The 19,297-nt window shown below is 36.1% G+C and overlaps 1 protein-coding gene across 7 annotated transcripts in view; it reads left to right on the top strand.

Moving 5' to 3' along the window:
- The window catches only part of Rcd1 (Reduction in Cnn dots 1), a 171,119-nt gene that overhangs the window by 102,126 nt on the left and 49,696 nt on the right, over positions 1–19,297 (top strand). For all 7 annotated transcript variants that reach the window (XM_083143053.1, XM_083143054.1, XM_083143048.1 and 4 more), the window contains one exon: positions 5,674–5,804. In XM_083143053.1, the coding sequence (XP_082999179.1) occupies positions 5,674–5,804 (131 nt within the window). The remainder of the gene's footprint in view (positions 1–5,673; positions 5,805–19,297) is intronic.

Raw genomic sequence — 19,297 nt, 5'->3', positions numbered from 1 at the left:
ACGTTGCTATTTATGATATAAAATGAGACAAAGAAAAACTCTGGAAGTTTTACTCACATGGCTTGCATTACAAAGGTTCAACATGGGAACTACATGTAATGTGGAAAATGTCCTAAGGATAATCAAGTACTTGCTATGCACGAGACAGCAAGTTGTTGTCCACAGTTTCGAAGGCAGTAACAATTCACAGTTACTGGCAAATCTTTCAGAAGGGTGAAAAATATTCATTACTACCGAAACGCATGAGGAAATGTCTTTGCACCATTGTGATTGAATCAGTTCTTGATAGCTCCAACGCACGATGTGCCTTCTACTGGTCATTAGCCATTTTGCGGCACTGGCGATCCTGGTGGAGCAGCAGCAAAGCAGCATAAGCCCGCTTAGTGGGAATAAAACTTCCAGACTTTTTCTTTATATTGAGGCCTTGTTTGATTTTCTATCGCAAATAGTTATGTCATAATAACTGTGTAAAGTTGTACCATTCTTTTTTACTATTGCCAAACTGATTGTCACTAAATGCTGCTTTCTCTAGGGTTTCAACACACTCTAAAAGTGTGACTGAGGTGTCTTTGCTCTCCCTCCTTCCACAAAAATGCATGTGGAAAATTGACATCAGGGTGCAATCACTATTCACACTTCTTTACCCACGCTTTTACAGAATTCCTCCTAGTAGACAGGAGAGAGAGAGAAAGGGGGGGGGGACTTATTCTAGTTGTCACATTGACAGAAGAGTGGGGGGAGTAAGAAGGATTTGCCAACCCTAGTTATTAATATTGCATCTGGGAATGTTCTGTTGGAAGATTGAGAGCCAGAATTTTTGATTGTTCAGACTTTCTCTATGTTTAGTGGTGCTAAAAAAATTGGTCACTTGGTCTGACTAATGGTCATTTTGCAGAAATTCCGGCCATCTTGGATTTTTCAATATATTTATTTTTAAAATTATCATCTTAATATGACAATGTAATACGCCCGACCCTGTGGCCGAGTAGTTAGCGCATCGCGCTGCGACACCAAGGGTCCCGGGTTCGAATCCCGGTCGGGCTTGGTTCTTTGTGAATGTCCATTCATCAATTTCATTATTTCATCACTCATCCCCATCTTCGCAAATTAGCCAAGAGGCACAAAACGCAAAATAAAATAAACTAAATCAAATCAAAATCAAAAAAATCAAATGACAATGTAATATGTTATTTTATATTGTTTTCGACACAGAGAGTGAATTAATGGCATGCAAATCACATTAGGAGTGACAAAAGCATGCATTTTGTAGAAATTGATGGGAAAGTTTAAAATTCTGTTGTATTTTCAACCTTTGTACATACATTCAAGAACACTGTATTAATTCATTCTTCTTTTCCATTTTGCGGAATAATTCATGCCCAGCAAAGAATTAAGAATGAAAGTAATTGAATTAGTGCAGTCTCGTTTGAAGAAAAAGAGAAAAGATAAATATAACTTAGATTTAAGTTGATACATAAATCGAAAGGACAAGAAAAGTTATAAGGGGCAGATTTTAGACAACAGAAACTCATAGAAACTCAAGTGGTGTGTTAAATGATAGTATAAGTGTAGGCAAAGACGATGACTTCTAGCACATGACCTGTTACAGATGTAGATTCTGGTATCGAAACAAATAACTAAATCTTTTGATCATGATCCTCTGCAAGTGACTTCAATGAAAACTGACAACTCTCAAATAAGGAAACGCACCCCAAGTCTAAGTGGATTAAAATAGATGTCATGAAGAACCAAAAAAACTATGACTTCAATTTGGATATAAAATTTGGTGATGTATGTGATAAAAAGTCAGTGATGCAGTTTGAGCAATTTCAACCAAGGGAGGGAGGGGGGGATCCTACAAGAATTATTGGCTGCAGCAACACTTTGTTTCAATTTGCTTATTTTCTCATTCATAATGGGTTGAAAACAACTCCGATGCACATTGCCAATTCTGAAGTTATTCACAATTTAAATAAATGAACCATCAAGGACTATATATGTAATTTTTTAAATATCAAAAACCTTATTTAGCAATGACTTTAAAAAAAAAAAAGAAAGGACACACACATACACAGCATTATTTACTTCTGATCTCATAACTTATAAGGGAAATTAATATTTCACATATCATAATCACTGTAAAGTTCACAAATAAATAATTCAACAGCTGTGTTCTTATGGAAATGAATCTGCATTTTCGAAAAGTTTTTTTTCTTCATTTAATTGCTGGCTTTAGTAGTCTTAACCCTTAGATGCCGAGGCTGATTTTCCAGGTATTTGCATGTTTTCAGTGGGAAATTTGAAATTCTGGATGCTTGTAGATGTTATATTTTTGGGACTAAGAACGTTAGAGGTACAAATGATACCTCGTTTTGTTCAGTATGATTTGGGCTATAATCCTGATGGGAAAAAATAAATTTTCCGTAATCAGTTAGAAGAAGAAGAAAAAGGGAAAGTAATCTTTTTTTTACACAAAATTTGAAATTCATCAGGCTACGCCAGGATGTGAATTTCCAAAAGGTACCTGCATAATGCCTGGTATGTTTGGCATTAATGTGGAAAAATTTCCTCACTTATTTGTAATACTTACGGAGAAAAATAATATTTTTCTATATAAAGCAAAACAATTCCAAGCTACAAAAAATAATTTATATTACCTTGACCTTGCCTAGCTGCCATTTACCTCCTACTGGGCATGGTACTTTCGGAAGCATAAGGTGCAGAGCGGAACATTGCATTTTTGTTTTTGCCAGGTCGAGTCATCAGGAGCAGAGTCGTCCGAAGATCCACCTTGAGTCCCCTCGTCATCACTGGAGTCACTCCCCAAAGTCATCAGGTCGGTGATGTCTTCAACTCCCCCCTTCTGAATCCGTACCTCATTGTCATTTTCACTCAGTGACAAACCGGGACAAGCTGGGAACACACACTAAACAAAAGTTCAAACTCGAATAATTTCAATTTGTCCAACTCACTTTGTTAGTCTGTCATACCCTCTTCAGCAACTTACCTAAGTAAATAGGTGATACAAGGGGCTAAAAATAGCATGACCGACAGAAAGAAGGCAAATCAATCAACAATATTTCCCTTGTAATCCTACGGCACAGTTTTGTGAATTAGCAAAGAGCAGTCGGCTGTTTCCCAACCCTTTGTTGGCGGCTGGAGGCTTTTGACTTTCTTTCCCTTCCCCCTCCTGACACCACCTATGCTTTGGGCACCAGGAATGTCGGAAGGTTGTACTTCTATTGCCAAAAGTGTGTTTTGGAACACCAACATTGAGAAAGAAGCGATGTTTTCGAAACCAATGAAAATAAATCACAAAAGAAAATCACAATTTTTTGGACATTGCCCCCCCTAAAATAGTAACAATGAAATTAAACTTTACTAATTGTTAATTACATACCTCTAGACTCATGCAGAACTCAAAACATGTATCTCCAATCATTATCCAAGATACAGTATGTTAAAAAACTAACACACTACGAGGAAAAGCTGCTTGTAACACCGGTGTCACAAGCTGTCCTTAAGGGAAATACTTGCTGTGACACACGTGTCACAGCCCATCATTTAAGGTTTAAGACTCATTGTTAGAAGATGATAATATGGTAGCAAATCCATCTCCAGTTGCTCATTGTGCAGGTGTTTATAATTGAGATAATGGTGCCTAATTTTCTATTACATTTTAGTGTCTTTTCTCTGTCACTTCGTAGATTATTCGTAATTTTTTATTGTTTCCAGTTTCTCGATGTGTTAACTATACAAATAATAATGTTTATTTTACAGATAATGTACAGAAATCAATGATCACACATGTTTCCCTTGCTTTTCTTGCATACCACATGTACAATTCAAATGATCCAAAACCAGTGCCTAATGCAGAAATAATAAACTTTTAACTTGTGCCAAGAAATTTGATGGAGTAGCATTTTATTTGTTCTCTTTTCTATTAAAAAAAAGGTAAAGTGCTCCCCTGTGCTTAGCACCACACCATGAAGGCATATAGGGGTGTGGGGGTAATGCCCCACACTTTCTTGATCCGGTCGTGAGTGGGGGTGATGTGATGAGCATCATGCCCCTGACTGCCTTTACCCCCCAGGGTTTCCCCCAGGTACCCATGTCATTCGACGCTGGGTGGGCACCGGGGCCACTTCCAACGTTAGAAAAGTTCCTGGATTTGAACCGGCGGGGGATCGAACCTGGGACCTTTAGCATGGTAGTCAGATGTGTTACCAACTGAGCCACCACACCCACGGTGGTTCTCTTTTCTATTATTATTACTTTTATTCCAGAATATTAATCTGGTACAGAACTACAGATAAAAGTGAATCTGGAAAACGTTTTTGGACAATAATTGAAAAATAGTGCTCATACCAAAGAAAACAACTGTTTTAGTTTTGTAGTAGGTTATCCCCCTCTTACAATAATAGCCTATCATGAAGTTGCAGGATAAATAACAGCCAAAAATAGAAGGAAGTAGAGAAAAATACACTTGAAAATGATGAACCAGTTCATTGTTGACTTCGAGTGAGAGGCATTGATTTGAATCCATCCCTACTTTTGCAAATGCAGCCAAAACACTATCTTCCTTTACAGACAGGCACACACATGGAAAGTTATACTCATTGCCCAACAGAAGAAGAAGGAAGTGCTAGTTGCTATTAAGTTTAAGAAAGAAACATGCTTTGTGTTGAATTTATATTGCTGTTTTAGTTTGTTTCATTTGTTGTTTTAAGTCCACTTTATGCACAGAAAGGCTAAATGGGACTGAACTTACAGTTAATAGTGGGATCCGAACCACTATGCCATGTGCCTCCACTGGGTATCGAACCTGGGACCCCTTGATTACAAGGCGACGACGTTACCACTGCGCCATCGGGGAGGCTCCTGTTTCAGTTGTGGCATGTGTGGAAGTAATAATTGAGTTTTTTTCTGTGTTTTTGGTTAATGCTCTAAAATATCTTAACAATAACTATGCATCCATGTCTTGATAGGCAAGTGTGTATTATACCAGGTGTTTCAGAAATGATTGAGGGGTTACAAAAATGTATTGCAAGTATATTATTGAACTTATGTTAATGAGACCAATCCAGAACGAACGAGGAACGTAAACCATTTGTGAGTGTATGTTTTGTTAAGCTGAAAGTTCACATCGCTGTTGCTAGGTGACACTCAAATCACCCACATCACTCACGGTGTTTTGTTCAATGTTTTGGTGCCCAAGATGACCGGACCTTACACCGTGTGACCTCTTTTTGTGGGGTTTCATCATAGACAGGGTATTCGTCCCACCGAAACCCCATGATATCGCATATCTAAGGGAGTGTATCATTGCAACAATAGACACTATCGACAGGCCCATGTTGAGGCAAGTGTGCCAAGAAGTAGACTATCATGTTGATGTGTGCCGTGTCACCCATGGTGCACACATTTAACATTTGTAGGTGTCAAAAAGAAACAAAAGAACTATGTGCTTTCCTCGTTCATTCTGGACATTAACGTAAGTTCAATACTTTACTTCCATTAAATTTTTGTTACCCCTCAATTATTTCTGAAACACCCGGTATTTGCAAATGTCTTACAATTTTCCCACCATGATGAGTAGGTCCTATATTCACAGTATGTTGTTGTGTAAGGTGTGATATATCTAGCATAAACTACTTTGAAAAAATGTTGCAGGCACTCAACGTAAACCACGCAGGTCCGTTCAAAAGATGTTCCTAGCTCCAATAGAGCAGGATTCTTGGACAGGATCCCAGTCGGTCTCTGCAGAGAAAGCCAGCGAGGGAAACGGCAATGAGCAGAGTGAGGTGAGGGTTTGGGGTGGTGTGGAGAGGAGGGTAAAGGAAGTAATTGCTAGTCCAGTAGTTGATGTTTAGAGTGGCTTTGTACATTGCAAGAGTTTATTTATTTTAAGACAACTGACTTTGCCATAAAATACGACATTTTCCTTCCAGTGTCCAGTATTAGAATACCTCTAATTTAAGCAATTTAATTCCCACTTTCATCTATTACTATTATTTTGACTTATGTTCCAAATGCTGTGTTAAACCATAGGTGTGTGTTGTTTGTATGGGTATCTCTTACTTCACGAGAAAAAGTTGAGTTGATATTTGGCTTTTTTTATACTATCCTGTTTGCATATTCCTTTCTCCAATCTTGAATTATGCAGTTACTTTTTTCTATTGAATAATGACCTAAATATAGTTTGGAGAATATGTAAATTGTATGGAAATACTATAGCTCGTAAAATTGTGCAGCACCTGGAGACATGTACACTTCGCAACATCTTATTTGACCGCCCCGAAAGAATTCTAAGTCCCGAAATCGTAAACTTAGCAACATTGCACTTCAGCTCCAGCTGAGAGTAGCCAACTTTGAGTAGGTTCTTCCACTAGACGAAAAACACTGCGGTGATAGGTTTTCAATTTAACACTTCCCATGAACTTAGAAACTATAAACCGCTATTATAATATGCAATCAAACAGAAATAATAAATTGGAAAAAGAACCTTGAAGGATATTTACGATTCTGCTTGCTCGAATTGAAATTTGGGGGTTTGAAACACTGAATAGAGTTTTTTTCCACCTGGAGGAAATTGCCATCACTTTTGTGCAGAAAGAAGCAAATTTGTGAGGAGTTATGCGACATTTTATTGACAATACCTTGCATAATATCGAACAGTTCTCAAAAACATATATTTTACACGACTTGTCGAGAAAATGTGATTGAAACACAGGAAGGTGGGAGTCTTCATAAACGTCAACATGTTTTTAAGGGTATAACGTCAGTAATTTAATGTAGAGCAGTTGTTTAGGTGCTGATATCCTTATTTTTCATCAAGCGTGAAAGGTCGCGGGTTCAAATCCCACCCTGTCCTCTTTCTTTTTTTTTTTTTGTTTGCTGAACAGATACCGTTGATATTAGAATATTTAAAAAATGAATCCGATGCACACTTGAGGGGCATCCCTTCTGCGCATATTTCCCCTTAGAAGTTGGAGATTTCCAGGATTTAAAGTTAAAACTTTTCTTTTTAGTTATTGTTCATATGTTGTGTTAACACACACATCATGATTAATTCACAAATCACATATATGTATTCAGGATGCAAAAATGTGTTTGTTCTTCACTGACACCTAAAATATTGATTATTTGATTTCGATATACTAAAAGAAGATATATAGTTATGTTAAGTAGTGATGTAGTGCAGTACTGTAACGAAGGAGAGCGTTTAATGAGTTCAAATTGCTAAGATTGGTAATTTTATGTCCGTTCCTTCGTAATGACTGTTTTCAATCCCCTCACCACCATCTTACCATGCGTCTAAAACTAATAGTAAATCGCTAATTAATGTAAGTAAATTGTTATTGCGACGAAGGCCGATTCGATAAGAAACTACTAATAAGTATTTATATAGTGAGTGACAAACAAAAAAATTCAAAACCTCATAATGATCGTTAATTCATCACTGCTTTGTATCTAAAATGTTTGTCTTCTTTGAACAGAAAGTACGAGTATCAGATATAACAAACTTTCCGCACTAACTTTGCAATATTGGAAACCACCATTACAGACTTAGCTCTACGTAACTTGATTCTGCGCATTCCACGTGGCATGTGACTTCCTCCTATCATCGAAATAACTTTCTCTTACTATTTCCTTTCCTCTCGTGAAATACAGAGACCAATGTCAACTTCTTAGCACGGTGGATAAACTTTACACCCAACGATATACTCCTGAAAAAAATCCTGCCTAGGTGGAGAATCGAACCTACGACTTCCCTCGTAAGAATCAAGCACGCTACCTCTTCTCCAGGTAGCTCATGTTAAAATTTGCTACCAGTTTGAAGAAACCAATTCACACATAATGTCATATCAATAATTTCCTCATGGCAATTTTGATGAGGCAACTAATTCAGATAAAATCGAGAAACACTGAAAGGGAAAAATGATGAACATGTCTATTGGCGTTTTGTCATATTTTGTAAATTGTGTAAAAATTCCGTGTTTTGAACAAGCAATCGTTTAGTTGCGAAGTATTTTGTTGTTTGTTTAAAGTAGGAACAGGAGAGCGAAAAGGAGTCAATTGAACCAGACCCCGTTTGACAAGAAACTTCAGCTTTTTTCCAAAGACTGTATGAAAAGAGAGAGGAACGTATGAAATATAAAATATGTGTGAAATTAAAACAATGGAAACCTTGAAAGATAATACTAACGAACTTCAAACTATGAAAAACATATTTTCGTGGTGGAAAACTCCAAGTCATTTTTGAAATATGAACTTGATGTTTTTCTGTATTATGAAGTGGAAATATGGGACTATACGATCCCTCAGCAAGAAAAATTTTAAGTAAGCTACCTCCAACTTTCTCAATGGTCATAATTACTAATTAGGATCCGGAAGTTGATGAAAAATCAACTTTTTTTCTGACCATTAAAAACAATGCTAAACCTGATATCATGTCCATTTCCCTTCAGTTAGAGCCAGAAAACACTTTCTATTTTACATTTATTTTTCATTTTTCGGCCTTTTTTGGCTTTTAGTTTATTTGTCAGTATTTTTAACTGTTTTTGTTGCATTTTTACTTATTTTTGAGGTTTATTTTTCTCCTCCCCTGTTGTTTCGTGCATTTTAAATGCATTTACTAGTAAAACTTACATATGTAGATTTCTTGACATGGTCCTTTTAGCAAATTCACCATGAATCGAAAATACGGTCAATGGAAAAACATAATATTATTCTTAACTGAAATGTTTGGCAATGGATTAAAATACTTTGTGTGAAGATCTACTTTGAAGTTCTTTTTCTGGACACTATTATCGCTTTAATCTGTAGTTTTAAAGTAAAATTAGTCACAATATTAAATGCAATTACACTCTGGTATACGCGAAGCAGAACTGTATTTTCGGATGCTGGCCGACTACAGTATCATAGAGGGCCAACTCTGAAAGGAGATGAATTGGTTAATTTGGTGTTTTAAGTCAACTTTGTGCATAGTAAGGCTAATCGGGACTGGACCTACAGTTTAAAGTGGGATCCGAACCGAGTGCATAAAATAACGTGAACCGTGTGGTGTAGGGGGATCGTTTGCTTATGGAATGGAAGGTCATGGGTTCAAACCTACTTCTTTGCAAAATCTTTTTCGGGAAGTAAACGGCTTTGGACGAGAATTCTTATCTACGTTTCTTGGATATTTCCGTTGATATTTATGCGATTTATGTCCAGCATTTCCGGATGCAGAAAGTTGACTTGTAAGTTCTTAATATGTGTTAACTTATAACAGCTGAATGAAAGGAGAAGTATTTCCTAAAATCCTGCCAATCACTGAAAGATTAAAAACATTAGTAGAAACATTACTTGAGGCATGCACAGTGGCGACGATTATGGAGTGTGGAGGGGCAGATGACCCAGCACCATGCTAAACATTATCTACCAAGGGAAAGAAACTGTCCTTGCTTTCCCCCTCCCTCCCACCTTGCCCCATCAGTTTTGAAACCCAATCGCCGCCACTGAGCATGCATCGCATAAATATTGACAGTAATATCATATAATATTATATTACGTTATTAGAACACTTCGTACTCGGTAAATAAAAAGGAAAAAATAATAAGGAAAGGGTGGGATTTGAACCTACGATGTTTCGATCTTGACGAAAACAGTAAAAAAACGGAAATGCAGTCATCTAACCAACTACTCCAGGAGATTGCTAACAAAGAGCTCATTAAATCACGTTGATCTCAGTTAAAGCAACATTGTGCCGGAGTTTCGAACCATTTTTCGCCAAGAACCAAGGAAAAGACACTTTGCAGAATCGTTTGGTGTTGTGCAAGGTATCTTTACTAAACATTTCGCATAAAATCACCATAAATTTGCCATCTTGCATTCAAATGTGACCGCAATTCTTTCCAGGTGGATGAGAACCTGTTCAGTGTTTCACAATGCACATACATTTTCCTATTTTCAAATTCAGAACGAAGAATCCTGAAATATTTTCAATATTCGTATTTCTACTTAACATTTTTTTGTCTACTCATATATTTTATTACTGCTTTAGGGTATCTTTACTTTATGGAATGTGAAAGAATGAAAAAAAGTCACGAGCGTTTTCATTCAGGAAGAAGAAATGTTGCAAAGTTGGCTACTCTTAGTTGGCTCTGAAGCGCTGTACTGCCAAATTTTTCAACCGTTTTCTTTTTTTTGTTACTTACTTGTTTTCTGATTTTACTTCTGCTTTGAATATAGTACCCTGCTTCGGCTTGCGAGCTCTGGGTACTATATTCAAAGCAGAAGTAAAATCAGAAAACAAGTAAGTAACAAAAAAAAAGAAAACGGTTGAAATTGGTGCCGAAACCCGGGACCGTTAGTTTTAATCTCACTAAATTTCTAAATTCTAAATTATCCAAAATGTACTTCTAAATTTCCTAAATTCATCGGGGAAGAGCCTTACATTTCCTAGTGAGTTGGATAATAGTGAGTTGGATAAACTGTCAGTGTTTGAGAGGAGGTAAATAGTTTTGATTGTTTAATCTTTCTTCTGTGACATGCTTAGTAGACACCGGAAGTATGATTTCGATAATGTCCGAGAAGACATGGAAAAAGGTCACATCTGAGGTGGCAAGACCTTCATTAACAAAAGTAGATAATTTAATTTTGATTGACTACACAGGAAAAAAGAAATCTAGAGTTCTAGGAAAAACAGTGACTATACTTAACCTGAAAGGAGCTGAATTATTAATGGAGTTTGTAGTGGTTAAAGATCTTAATCTACCAGTGATATTAGGAAGCGATTTTTTGTTTACGATAGAAGGGGTGTTAGACTTTCAAGAAAAGAAGATGTTTTTTAATACAGAAGTTGGAAGAAACGTTATTAAGTTTTTACCCACACAGTATGAAGAGGAAGAATGTGAAAAGGAATCCAATGTGAGTCGCGTACAAGTGGTGACAGATGATTGTTTGAAATATACTGAGAGAGCTGAAGTGTTGCCAACTGCGAAAGTTAAAGACCAAAGAGATGCTACAATAAGTGATTTGGGGGAACGAATACAATTTTCTGGAGAAATAACTAGTAAACAAAAGATGGAGTTGTTGGATGCGTTGTCTCCTCTAATAGGTGTTTTTTCTGATAGACCGGGCACTTGTAATAAGTTTACATATGACATCAAGCTAATACACGATGAACCAGTTGTGGGAAAATTCTATTCTGTACCTTTTGCATTGAAAAATGAAGTGAGAGGACAAATTGAGCAGTGGGAGAGAGATGATATTGTAGAATTGGGTCACTCACCATATTTAAATCCAGTTTTGGTAGTGCCTAAGCCTCGAAGTGATGGAAAAAAGAGTTGTGGTAGATTTTCATGCAACCAATCAAAAGATAAGGCTAGAACAAAACAGAGTAGTTAAATTAGATGAGATTTTGTTAAATTTCAATGGAAAGACGTATTTTACCTCTCTTGATCTGTCGGCAGGTTATTTTCAAATACCACTTACAGAAAATAGTAAGGCATGTACAGCATTTATTTCTGAGGGGAAAATGTACCAATTTAGGAAATTACCTTTTGGAATTACAACTGGCGTTTCTGCCTTTACTAGTGCTTTGAATCATGTTTTGGGAAATGTGTCAGAATTTTGTATAATATATATTGATGATTTATTAATTTTTGATAGTACTTTTGAAGATCATGTAAAACATTTGCAAATTGTATTGAAAAAATTGCACGAAGCTGGAATGACAGTTAAGTTAAGAAAAACAGAATTTTGTAAGAAGGAAGTTATGTTCTTAGGACACCTTATATCTGGTTCTGGTGTGAGGGCCAATCCTGAAAAAGTAAAAAGCATTTTAGAATTGCAAGAACCTAGAAACAAGAAGGAGATACAGAAGTTACTGGGAAGTTTCACATGGTTGAAGAGATTTGTACCTAATTTTTCCAATATTATAGCTCCTATAGCTGATTTGTTGCATAAAAATAAGAAATGGCAATGGGGAGCCATAGAACAAGCAAGTTTCGATAAAATGAAAGCGGTAATTGCTAATGAAACCATGTTATGTCACCCTAACTTTAACAAAAAATTCTATATTAGTTGTGATGCATCTTCAGTCGCTATTGGTGGTTATTTGTTTCAAATGGAGGGTGAATGTAAGAAGGTGATACACTATGTAAGTAGAAAATTGACTAAAGCTGAACAAAATTACAGCATTACTGAATTAGAATGTCTAGCAGTGTTATTTTGCATAAAGAAATTTGAAATGTATATATCAGGTCTGGAGTTTGAGGTTTTAACTGATCACAAAGCACTACAATGGCTGAATTCCGCTAAACACTGGAATCTGCGGTTGTGTAGATGGTCGTTAGAATTAGGAAAACACAAATTTAAAGTAACTTATGTTAGAGGAGTGGATAATAATTTATCTGATTTATTGTCAAGAAACCACCCGGAAATTGAAATAGAAAAAGTGTTTGTTAACACAATTGGTAACTTGAAACTTGAAAATTTACCTTTTTCTAAGGAACAATTAAAACAGGCGCAACGAGAAGATGAGAGATTGAGTGAAATCATTAGTATTTTGGAAAATGTAGAGGGAAATTTTATGAGATCAAGAATAATAAATGTAAACAAATTTTATAAACTAGAAGAGGGTGTTCTGTTGACTAGAAATTACCATTTTCTGGAAAATTGGAGATTGTGTTTGCCAAAAATGTGATTAAGGTTTATCATGATGAATGTGGACATTTTGGTGTTGATAAAGTAGTAAATAGAGTGATAAAATCATTTGTTTGGAGAGGGATGAGAAAGGATGTGAGAAATTGGATAAATGACTGTGTTATATGTGCTAAAACTAAACCAGATAAACACCCTGTTAAAGCCAAATTGGGTATGCATGTCATTAATACCGTAAGGGAGCAAGTATTTGTAGATTTGCAAGGCCAGTTGCCTACTGGGCCTCGTAGAGAGAAATTTTTGTTAACAGTTTTGGATGGATTTTCTAGGTATTTAGTTGCTTACGCTATACCAAACGCTACTACAGAAAAAGTTCTGGATAAGCTGGTTAATTGTTACTTTGTTCATTTGGGCATACCGAAAAGATTGATTTGCGATAGAGGGTCTTGTTTTATTAGTAAACAGTTCAAACAGAAAATGAAAGAGTTTGGTGTTGAGATATATTACTGTAGCAGTTATCATCCTAAAACCAATTTAGTAGAACGTGCTCACCAGGTGATTAACCGACTCATGAGAATATATTGTGAAGACATGCATAAAGATTGGCCGTTGTATGTTAGTAAAATTGTTAACTTATTGAATTATTCCATAAATGAAACTTTAGGAGAAGCTCCTGTCTCAGTACATTTAAATGAACAGATTGATGGAAATTTCAAAGCTACATTTGGAATGGAAAATGAAATTAATGTCAACTGGAGTAATAAACTAAAAATGGTGAAAGTCAAAACTTGTGAAAAAAGACAGAAATTTGTAGATAAACATGCTGAAAAAGAAGTAGGTAGAACTGAAATTGTAGAAGGTGATTTAGTATTTTTGAAGACTCATAAGCATAGTTCATTAATTGATAAAAAGATTGCTAAATATTTTGACTTGTTTAGAGGGCCTTATTATTGTATGAAACAAACTAGAAATGGAGTTTTTGATCTATTAAATTGTGATACTGAGGAGTTGGTAAGTGACCAACATGTAGAAAACCTGAAGTTATGGAGATGTTCAAGGGAAAAGAAAATTGAGTACTGTAAAAAATTGAATATTACAATGTAATAGGCTAGGTTTTGAAAACCGAAAAATACTTTTAATTTGAGTTTAGAAGGTACTAAGTTTTAGAGCTTTCAATGAGAATTTGAAGAATATTTAGTAATTAGTTGATTAGAAAAGGAAAGTGTAGTGTAATTGCTTGTATAAATGTTAATATGTTTAAAGTTTAATTTTTAGGATAAGAATGTGAAGGTTTTTTTTTAGTGTACTGAAAGGAAACGTGTTGTAGAGTTATTGTATGTAAAAAAAAAAAAGATAATTTTATATTTTAGATAAAGATTGGAATATAGGTTCCTATGTATTTGTTATATTATTGGTGTATTTAGAGAAATGTGTTTCATAAGAACTTGATATGTTATTATGTATTAATTATTGTTAGGTAAACAGTGTACTATTTCAAAGGTTAAAGGATGGTGGAAAATAAGGAATTTACATAATATTGTATAATCTCTTGTACTTTTATATTATCTCTTGTACTTTTATATTTTGTGCTGTATAAAATAAATGTCAAATTTAAATATACATTTTGCCAACGCAATGTGGTGATAGGGAATGATGATGTGTGTGTAGTGATTATACGAGGAGTGTTCAAAAAGTGAATGACCAACCGAGGAAGTCAAGTGACCAAAGTAAATAGAACTGATCATTTAGGAACAACCTACTGAAATAAAAATTCCTCCTTTGACTCGAAATTTTTATTTTTGCCCAGGGAGGGGCAGATTGTGACCGATTACTTTGGGTCACGTAAAATAACGCACACGTAGGACGAAAGGGTGATTTGAAGGAACAAGAATAGTGCGTAGGAAGAGTGTTGGATTACAGTGAACGTGTTTTGCATAGTGGCGCAATAGAAGCTGTCGCTAGGCGGTTAAGAGCTTGAATACTATTGGCATAACATTGCATAGTGTGATTATGCAAAGACCAATCACAGACTTAGAGTTGCAATGGGGTGAGTGGTGCGAAATGAACGAGAACAGTGCGGTGGGTAACAGAAAAGGAGTAACATTAACTTTCTCGGCGCGAAAAGAAACTTTCTCGGCGCGAAAAGATTTCCTCGGTTAGGAGTAGTGCCGTCGGACGTCGCGTTGCGAGTTTCCCGCGATTGTTAAAACTTTATACGAGCGTCGCTAAAATAATTTTATAATCGCACATCACATTCTCTGGCACAAGAACAGCATTAGAAGAAAAGTTGATATCACGGTTTTGTAAAATGTAGTGACTATTGGATTTTAAGGTGTATTTTTTCCAATACAAGGTAAAATTAGATATCAGTGGTTTATTTCTTGTTTCACAAATTTGCTAACTTAAGACTTACGAGTGACTGGTCGGTCTGGTACCATAAACCCAGAGCTCGCAAGCCGAAGCAGGGTACTATATTCAAAGCAGAAGTAAAATCAGAAAACAAGTAAGTAACAAAAAAAAGAAAACGGTTGAAATTTACAAATTCCGGACCTTGAAATTTTTCAGGGCGGTCAAATATAATGTTGCGAAGTGTACATTGGACAGAAAAAACGCAGTTGAACAATATATTATGATGAATGATTGAAAAAATATAATATAGTCTACAAATTCCAGCAGTTATTTATTAGACGAATACAAACGGACTCACGTGAAGGACACTTTATACACTACTTCTCAACATAGTCCTTCCCCGGTTCAGTCATTTATCCACACCTACACAAGGTTCATGATGCCTGTCTCATAGAACTCTGGCTTCTGTTGTTGGAGCCCAACCCTTGCTTCGTGCTTGACATCACCATCTGAAATGGCTGTAGATATCTTCTCTCCTTTGAAAGAATATTTTAATTAGGGCTCAACCGATACCGATGCCGATACTCTCACCGATACCGATACTTGAAAATTTCAGTAATTAAAATTTGTTCAAAATATTGATCAATATTGGTATGTAAATATTGTTCTCCAATTATGTGAATCAATTTACCAAGAAATTTGCTTTAGAATATTCAAGACTTACATCCGAATATTGAAATAGATATTATGTAATCACAAAATATAGATTTTCGTGCATAATGGGTTCAAAATAAAAATAAACTATATATAATTAGACTCCGTGAAAGTATCGCACAACATTTTTGCAGACCCTGTGAAGGACCAATATGTATCAGTAGATGAATTACAACCGACACTTTCCAATACCGATACCACTGGTATCGACTCACTCGTAATTTTAATTAGAACAAACATTTCTGGCCATCAAGTTGTTTGTCAAATATGGAAGGACTTCATGATCCCTTTATACAAAAATCAGTTTCCTAGCTCATTTTAACCTTTTTTGAGAATGTTTCAAACCATGTTCCCATTTTTTCTCGACTCCTTGGAAAATGTTACTGATGTAATGAGAAGATTCATCAAGAATGACATCCCAGAGATAGCAAAAAGAAGCTTTAAATTTATGTTGGAAAAGTTGGCAACGTGACTACTTTAATGAAGATTGAAATTGGAGTTGGAGCCAAAACTACCTTGGAAGTTATTGGTGTGCATGAAAAGGACAAACGGAAAGTTTTTACTAGCTTTAGAAGTGTTTTTTTCAGTCAACAACAGAGAAAATAGTGGACTGCAGTCATGTTGAAATTCAGGCTGGTGAGATCAACCAGTTATTTAATGCCAATTATTCATTGTCTTCAACACCGTGTTCTCAGCACATGGAAGATAAAGAGGGACAATAAATTCCTGAGATAAAAAGTGGAGGCTGTGAAAGTATTGTCAGTTGAAAACATTAGTGAGAAGGAATTGAAAGGCAAATTTGCACATTTCTCTGCCAAAAGTAATGAAAAAGATTATTTTTTACAAGTGTGCCAAAGGATAAGGGCAGTTTCTCTGAGCTATATGTCATTATCAATTCAGTTTTGATTTTATCCAAGGGCAATAATAAACCAAACGTGATTGAAAACATAATTTGTTTCCACAGGGAATGTGGAAAGTTGTTTTTCAAATATCAAGCAAGTTTCAGTACAAAATTTGTGTGGCCGGGTTCGATACCCGGTGGAGGCTCATAGTGGTTCGGATCCCACTTTAAACTGTAGGTCCAGTCCCAATTAGCCTTACTGTGCATAAAGTGGACTTAAAACACCAAAGCAATCAATCAATCAAAATTTGTGTGGCTATTCGTCAAGTTTATTATGCAATGAACCTAGAAACAATGTTGGTAGTAAACAAATATATGATCCAATGTATTAAATGTGCACTTATTGGATATGAAGAAGTGTTGCAGAAGATAAGTAATAAAATTGATCATAGAGTTGATGAAAGAAATCGTAAGGCAAATGAAATTCATGTTTTACACGAAAGCAATAAAAGATGCAAGAAGCAATGGCTTTGGAAGCACAGTTGAAAACACTTCAATCTTGTTGAAAAGTGAAATCGTTTATGAACAAATCTCAAATCTCAAATAGAAGTGTAATGTGTATTGAGTACCCTGAAAAAAATTGAGCATTCTTGATATCTCAGGGAAAATATATAAGGGTCAGTCAGTGTAAAACAGGTCACCTCGTATATCTCGACATGTAGATGCCGTGGCTCCATGAAACTCCTGCCTCTGGAATGGGGCTCCGTTGTTGCCCGGTAGATGGCAGTCGTTTCGCAGGCTTGTGTGAAGCAGTATGAGCGTGAGCCATGTGAAGTGCAGACGTGCAGGGACTTGTCATCCAGTATATCATGGAGGCCAGTAAGGAAGAGCAGTGAGCAGTCGTGCGTTTCCTGGTGCTAGTATGCGAGACATTCATCGTTGAATGGCAGCAATTTGTGGGTAACATTGTTTATCTCTGTCGTGGGTGAAGGAGTGGAGTTGGAGGTTTTGCGAAGGAAAAATGTTACCGCAGGACGGTCCACGATCTGGACCATCTGTTACTGTCGCAAATGATGACTTCATCCAATGTGTGAATGACAATATTCAACATGCGTACTGCAAATTCGGCGAACTTAACCTACTGCATTATAAGTATTATTATCATCGTTTTGGTTTGTTAATAAATCATTAATAAAATTGCAATTCATATAATTAATGTAAAATACATTTGTAAAGTTGGGCCAAATTTGTTGTAAGTCCAGTTGATGTCCAGGTAGATGTCAAAGTGGGATCGAAACCACTGAATGTGCCCCCAAATTTAAATTTGTTTCCAAGATATAGTAAATGAGAAATTAAGGTTACAGATTTCTTTACAGATAGAAGTTCATCACCATTTTGTTAAGTTTCCAAATCACATGTCCTTGACATAGCATGCTTACTGTATTTACACAAAATATGCACTAAAACGTGTAAAATATGCACTTTAAAGACCCGTTTAAGTTATAAATGCTGTAAATTACAAACTATGAAAGATTACATGCCAGGCAATGAATATGCATTATTCTGAATGCTCATTCGCTACACAGATTTTTTTCAATTAATATGGTTCTGCGTTAGATGAAACACAATACATTACAGATCAAGATCATGATTGCATTTGATAACAACATGATGTCTCAAATTTTCGAACTTGGAACTCCTTCTGTTTTCAGCTAGAATAGTCTTATATTTAAAAAAAACACATGTTCCACTTCACAACATACAAGTGGACTGTATTTTAGGGCAACAAAGTCAGACACATCAAGCTCCAGATCATCCTCACGTTGTCCATTTGTATGCAGAATTTTGCAAAACTTTCACCATTGTTGCATACCCACTGTTCTTTTTCAATACTGCATCCAATTTCTGTACATACACAGGATCTTCAACCTGGGCGAAGGCTTCTTTAACATCTTCTATAATTTTGATGCTTGTTTGAAGTTGTAACCCTTTGTTTTCTAATCGACGAATGGGATCTTTCAGGTAAGAGAAATTAGCTCGGATGTAGGCAAGATCCTCGCGAATTACCTCTGTGGAAAGTATTCGCTGGGCCTCCCCGATGCACACTGCTTCCTGGGCATCAAGTCTATCAACAATCTCTTTCACCATTTCAAAATTGACGGCATAATATGGTGCAGCAGCCTGAATCCACGTGTCCCATCTAGTAACCACAGGAGATGGTGGAAGTGGCACGTCAACTGCTACTTCTTGGAAATTCTTACATGGCTAGGTGCTTTGAGAAACACCTTTTTCACATTTGAAATTAGTTCATTGACATTATGAAAGTTTGCTCGAACTAATTCAGACACACGATGCAGCGCATGTGCAAGACATGTAACATGAATAAGTTTCGGATACAATATTTTAAGCCGGACCCTGTGGCCGAGTGGTTAGCACATCATGCTGTGACGCCAAGGGTCCCGGTTTCGAATCCCGCTCAGACTTGGTTGTTTGTGAATGTCCATTTATCAATTTCATCACTCATCCCCATCTTCGCAAATTAGCCAAGAGTCACAAAACGCGAAGTAAAATAAACTAAATCAATCAATCAACAATATTTTAAGACCATCCATTGCTTTACACATGTATGGAGCATCATCGGTATAAGCAACTAACACTTGGTCGTAATATGACCCTACATTGTCTGGCCACAATAACTGTAGAGAATTATTGAAGAAAGCTGCTATTGTGTTATGGTTCACC

Source organism: Lepisma saccharinum, chromosome 21, assembly GCF_977018435.1.
Source record: "Lepisma saccharinum chromosome 21, izLepSacc3.1, whole genome shotgun sequence".
NCBI classification, from domain to species: Eukaryota; Metazoa; Arthropoda; class Insecta; order Zygentoma; family Lepismatidae; genus Lepisma; species Lepisma saccharinum.
Note: the sequence above shows the minus strand (reverse complement) of the source record. Positions and strands in the feature narration are given on the sequence as shown.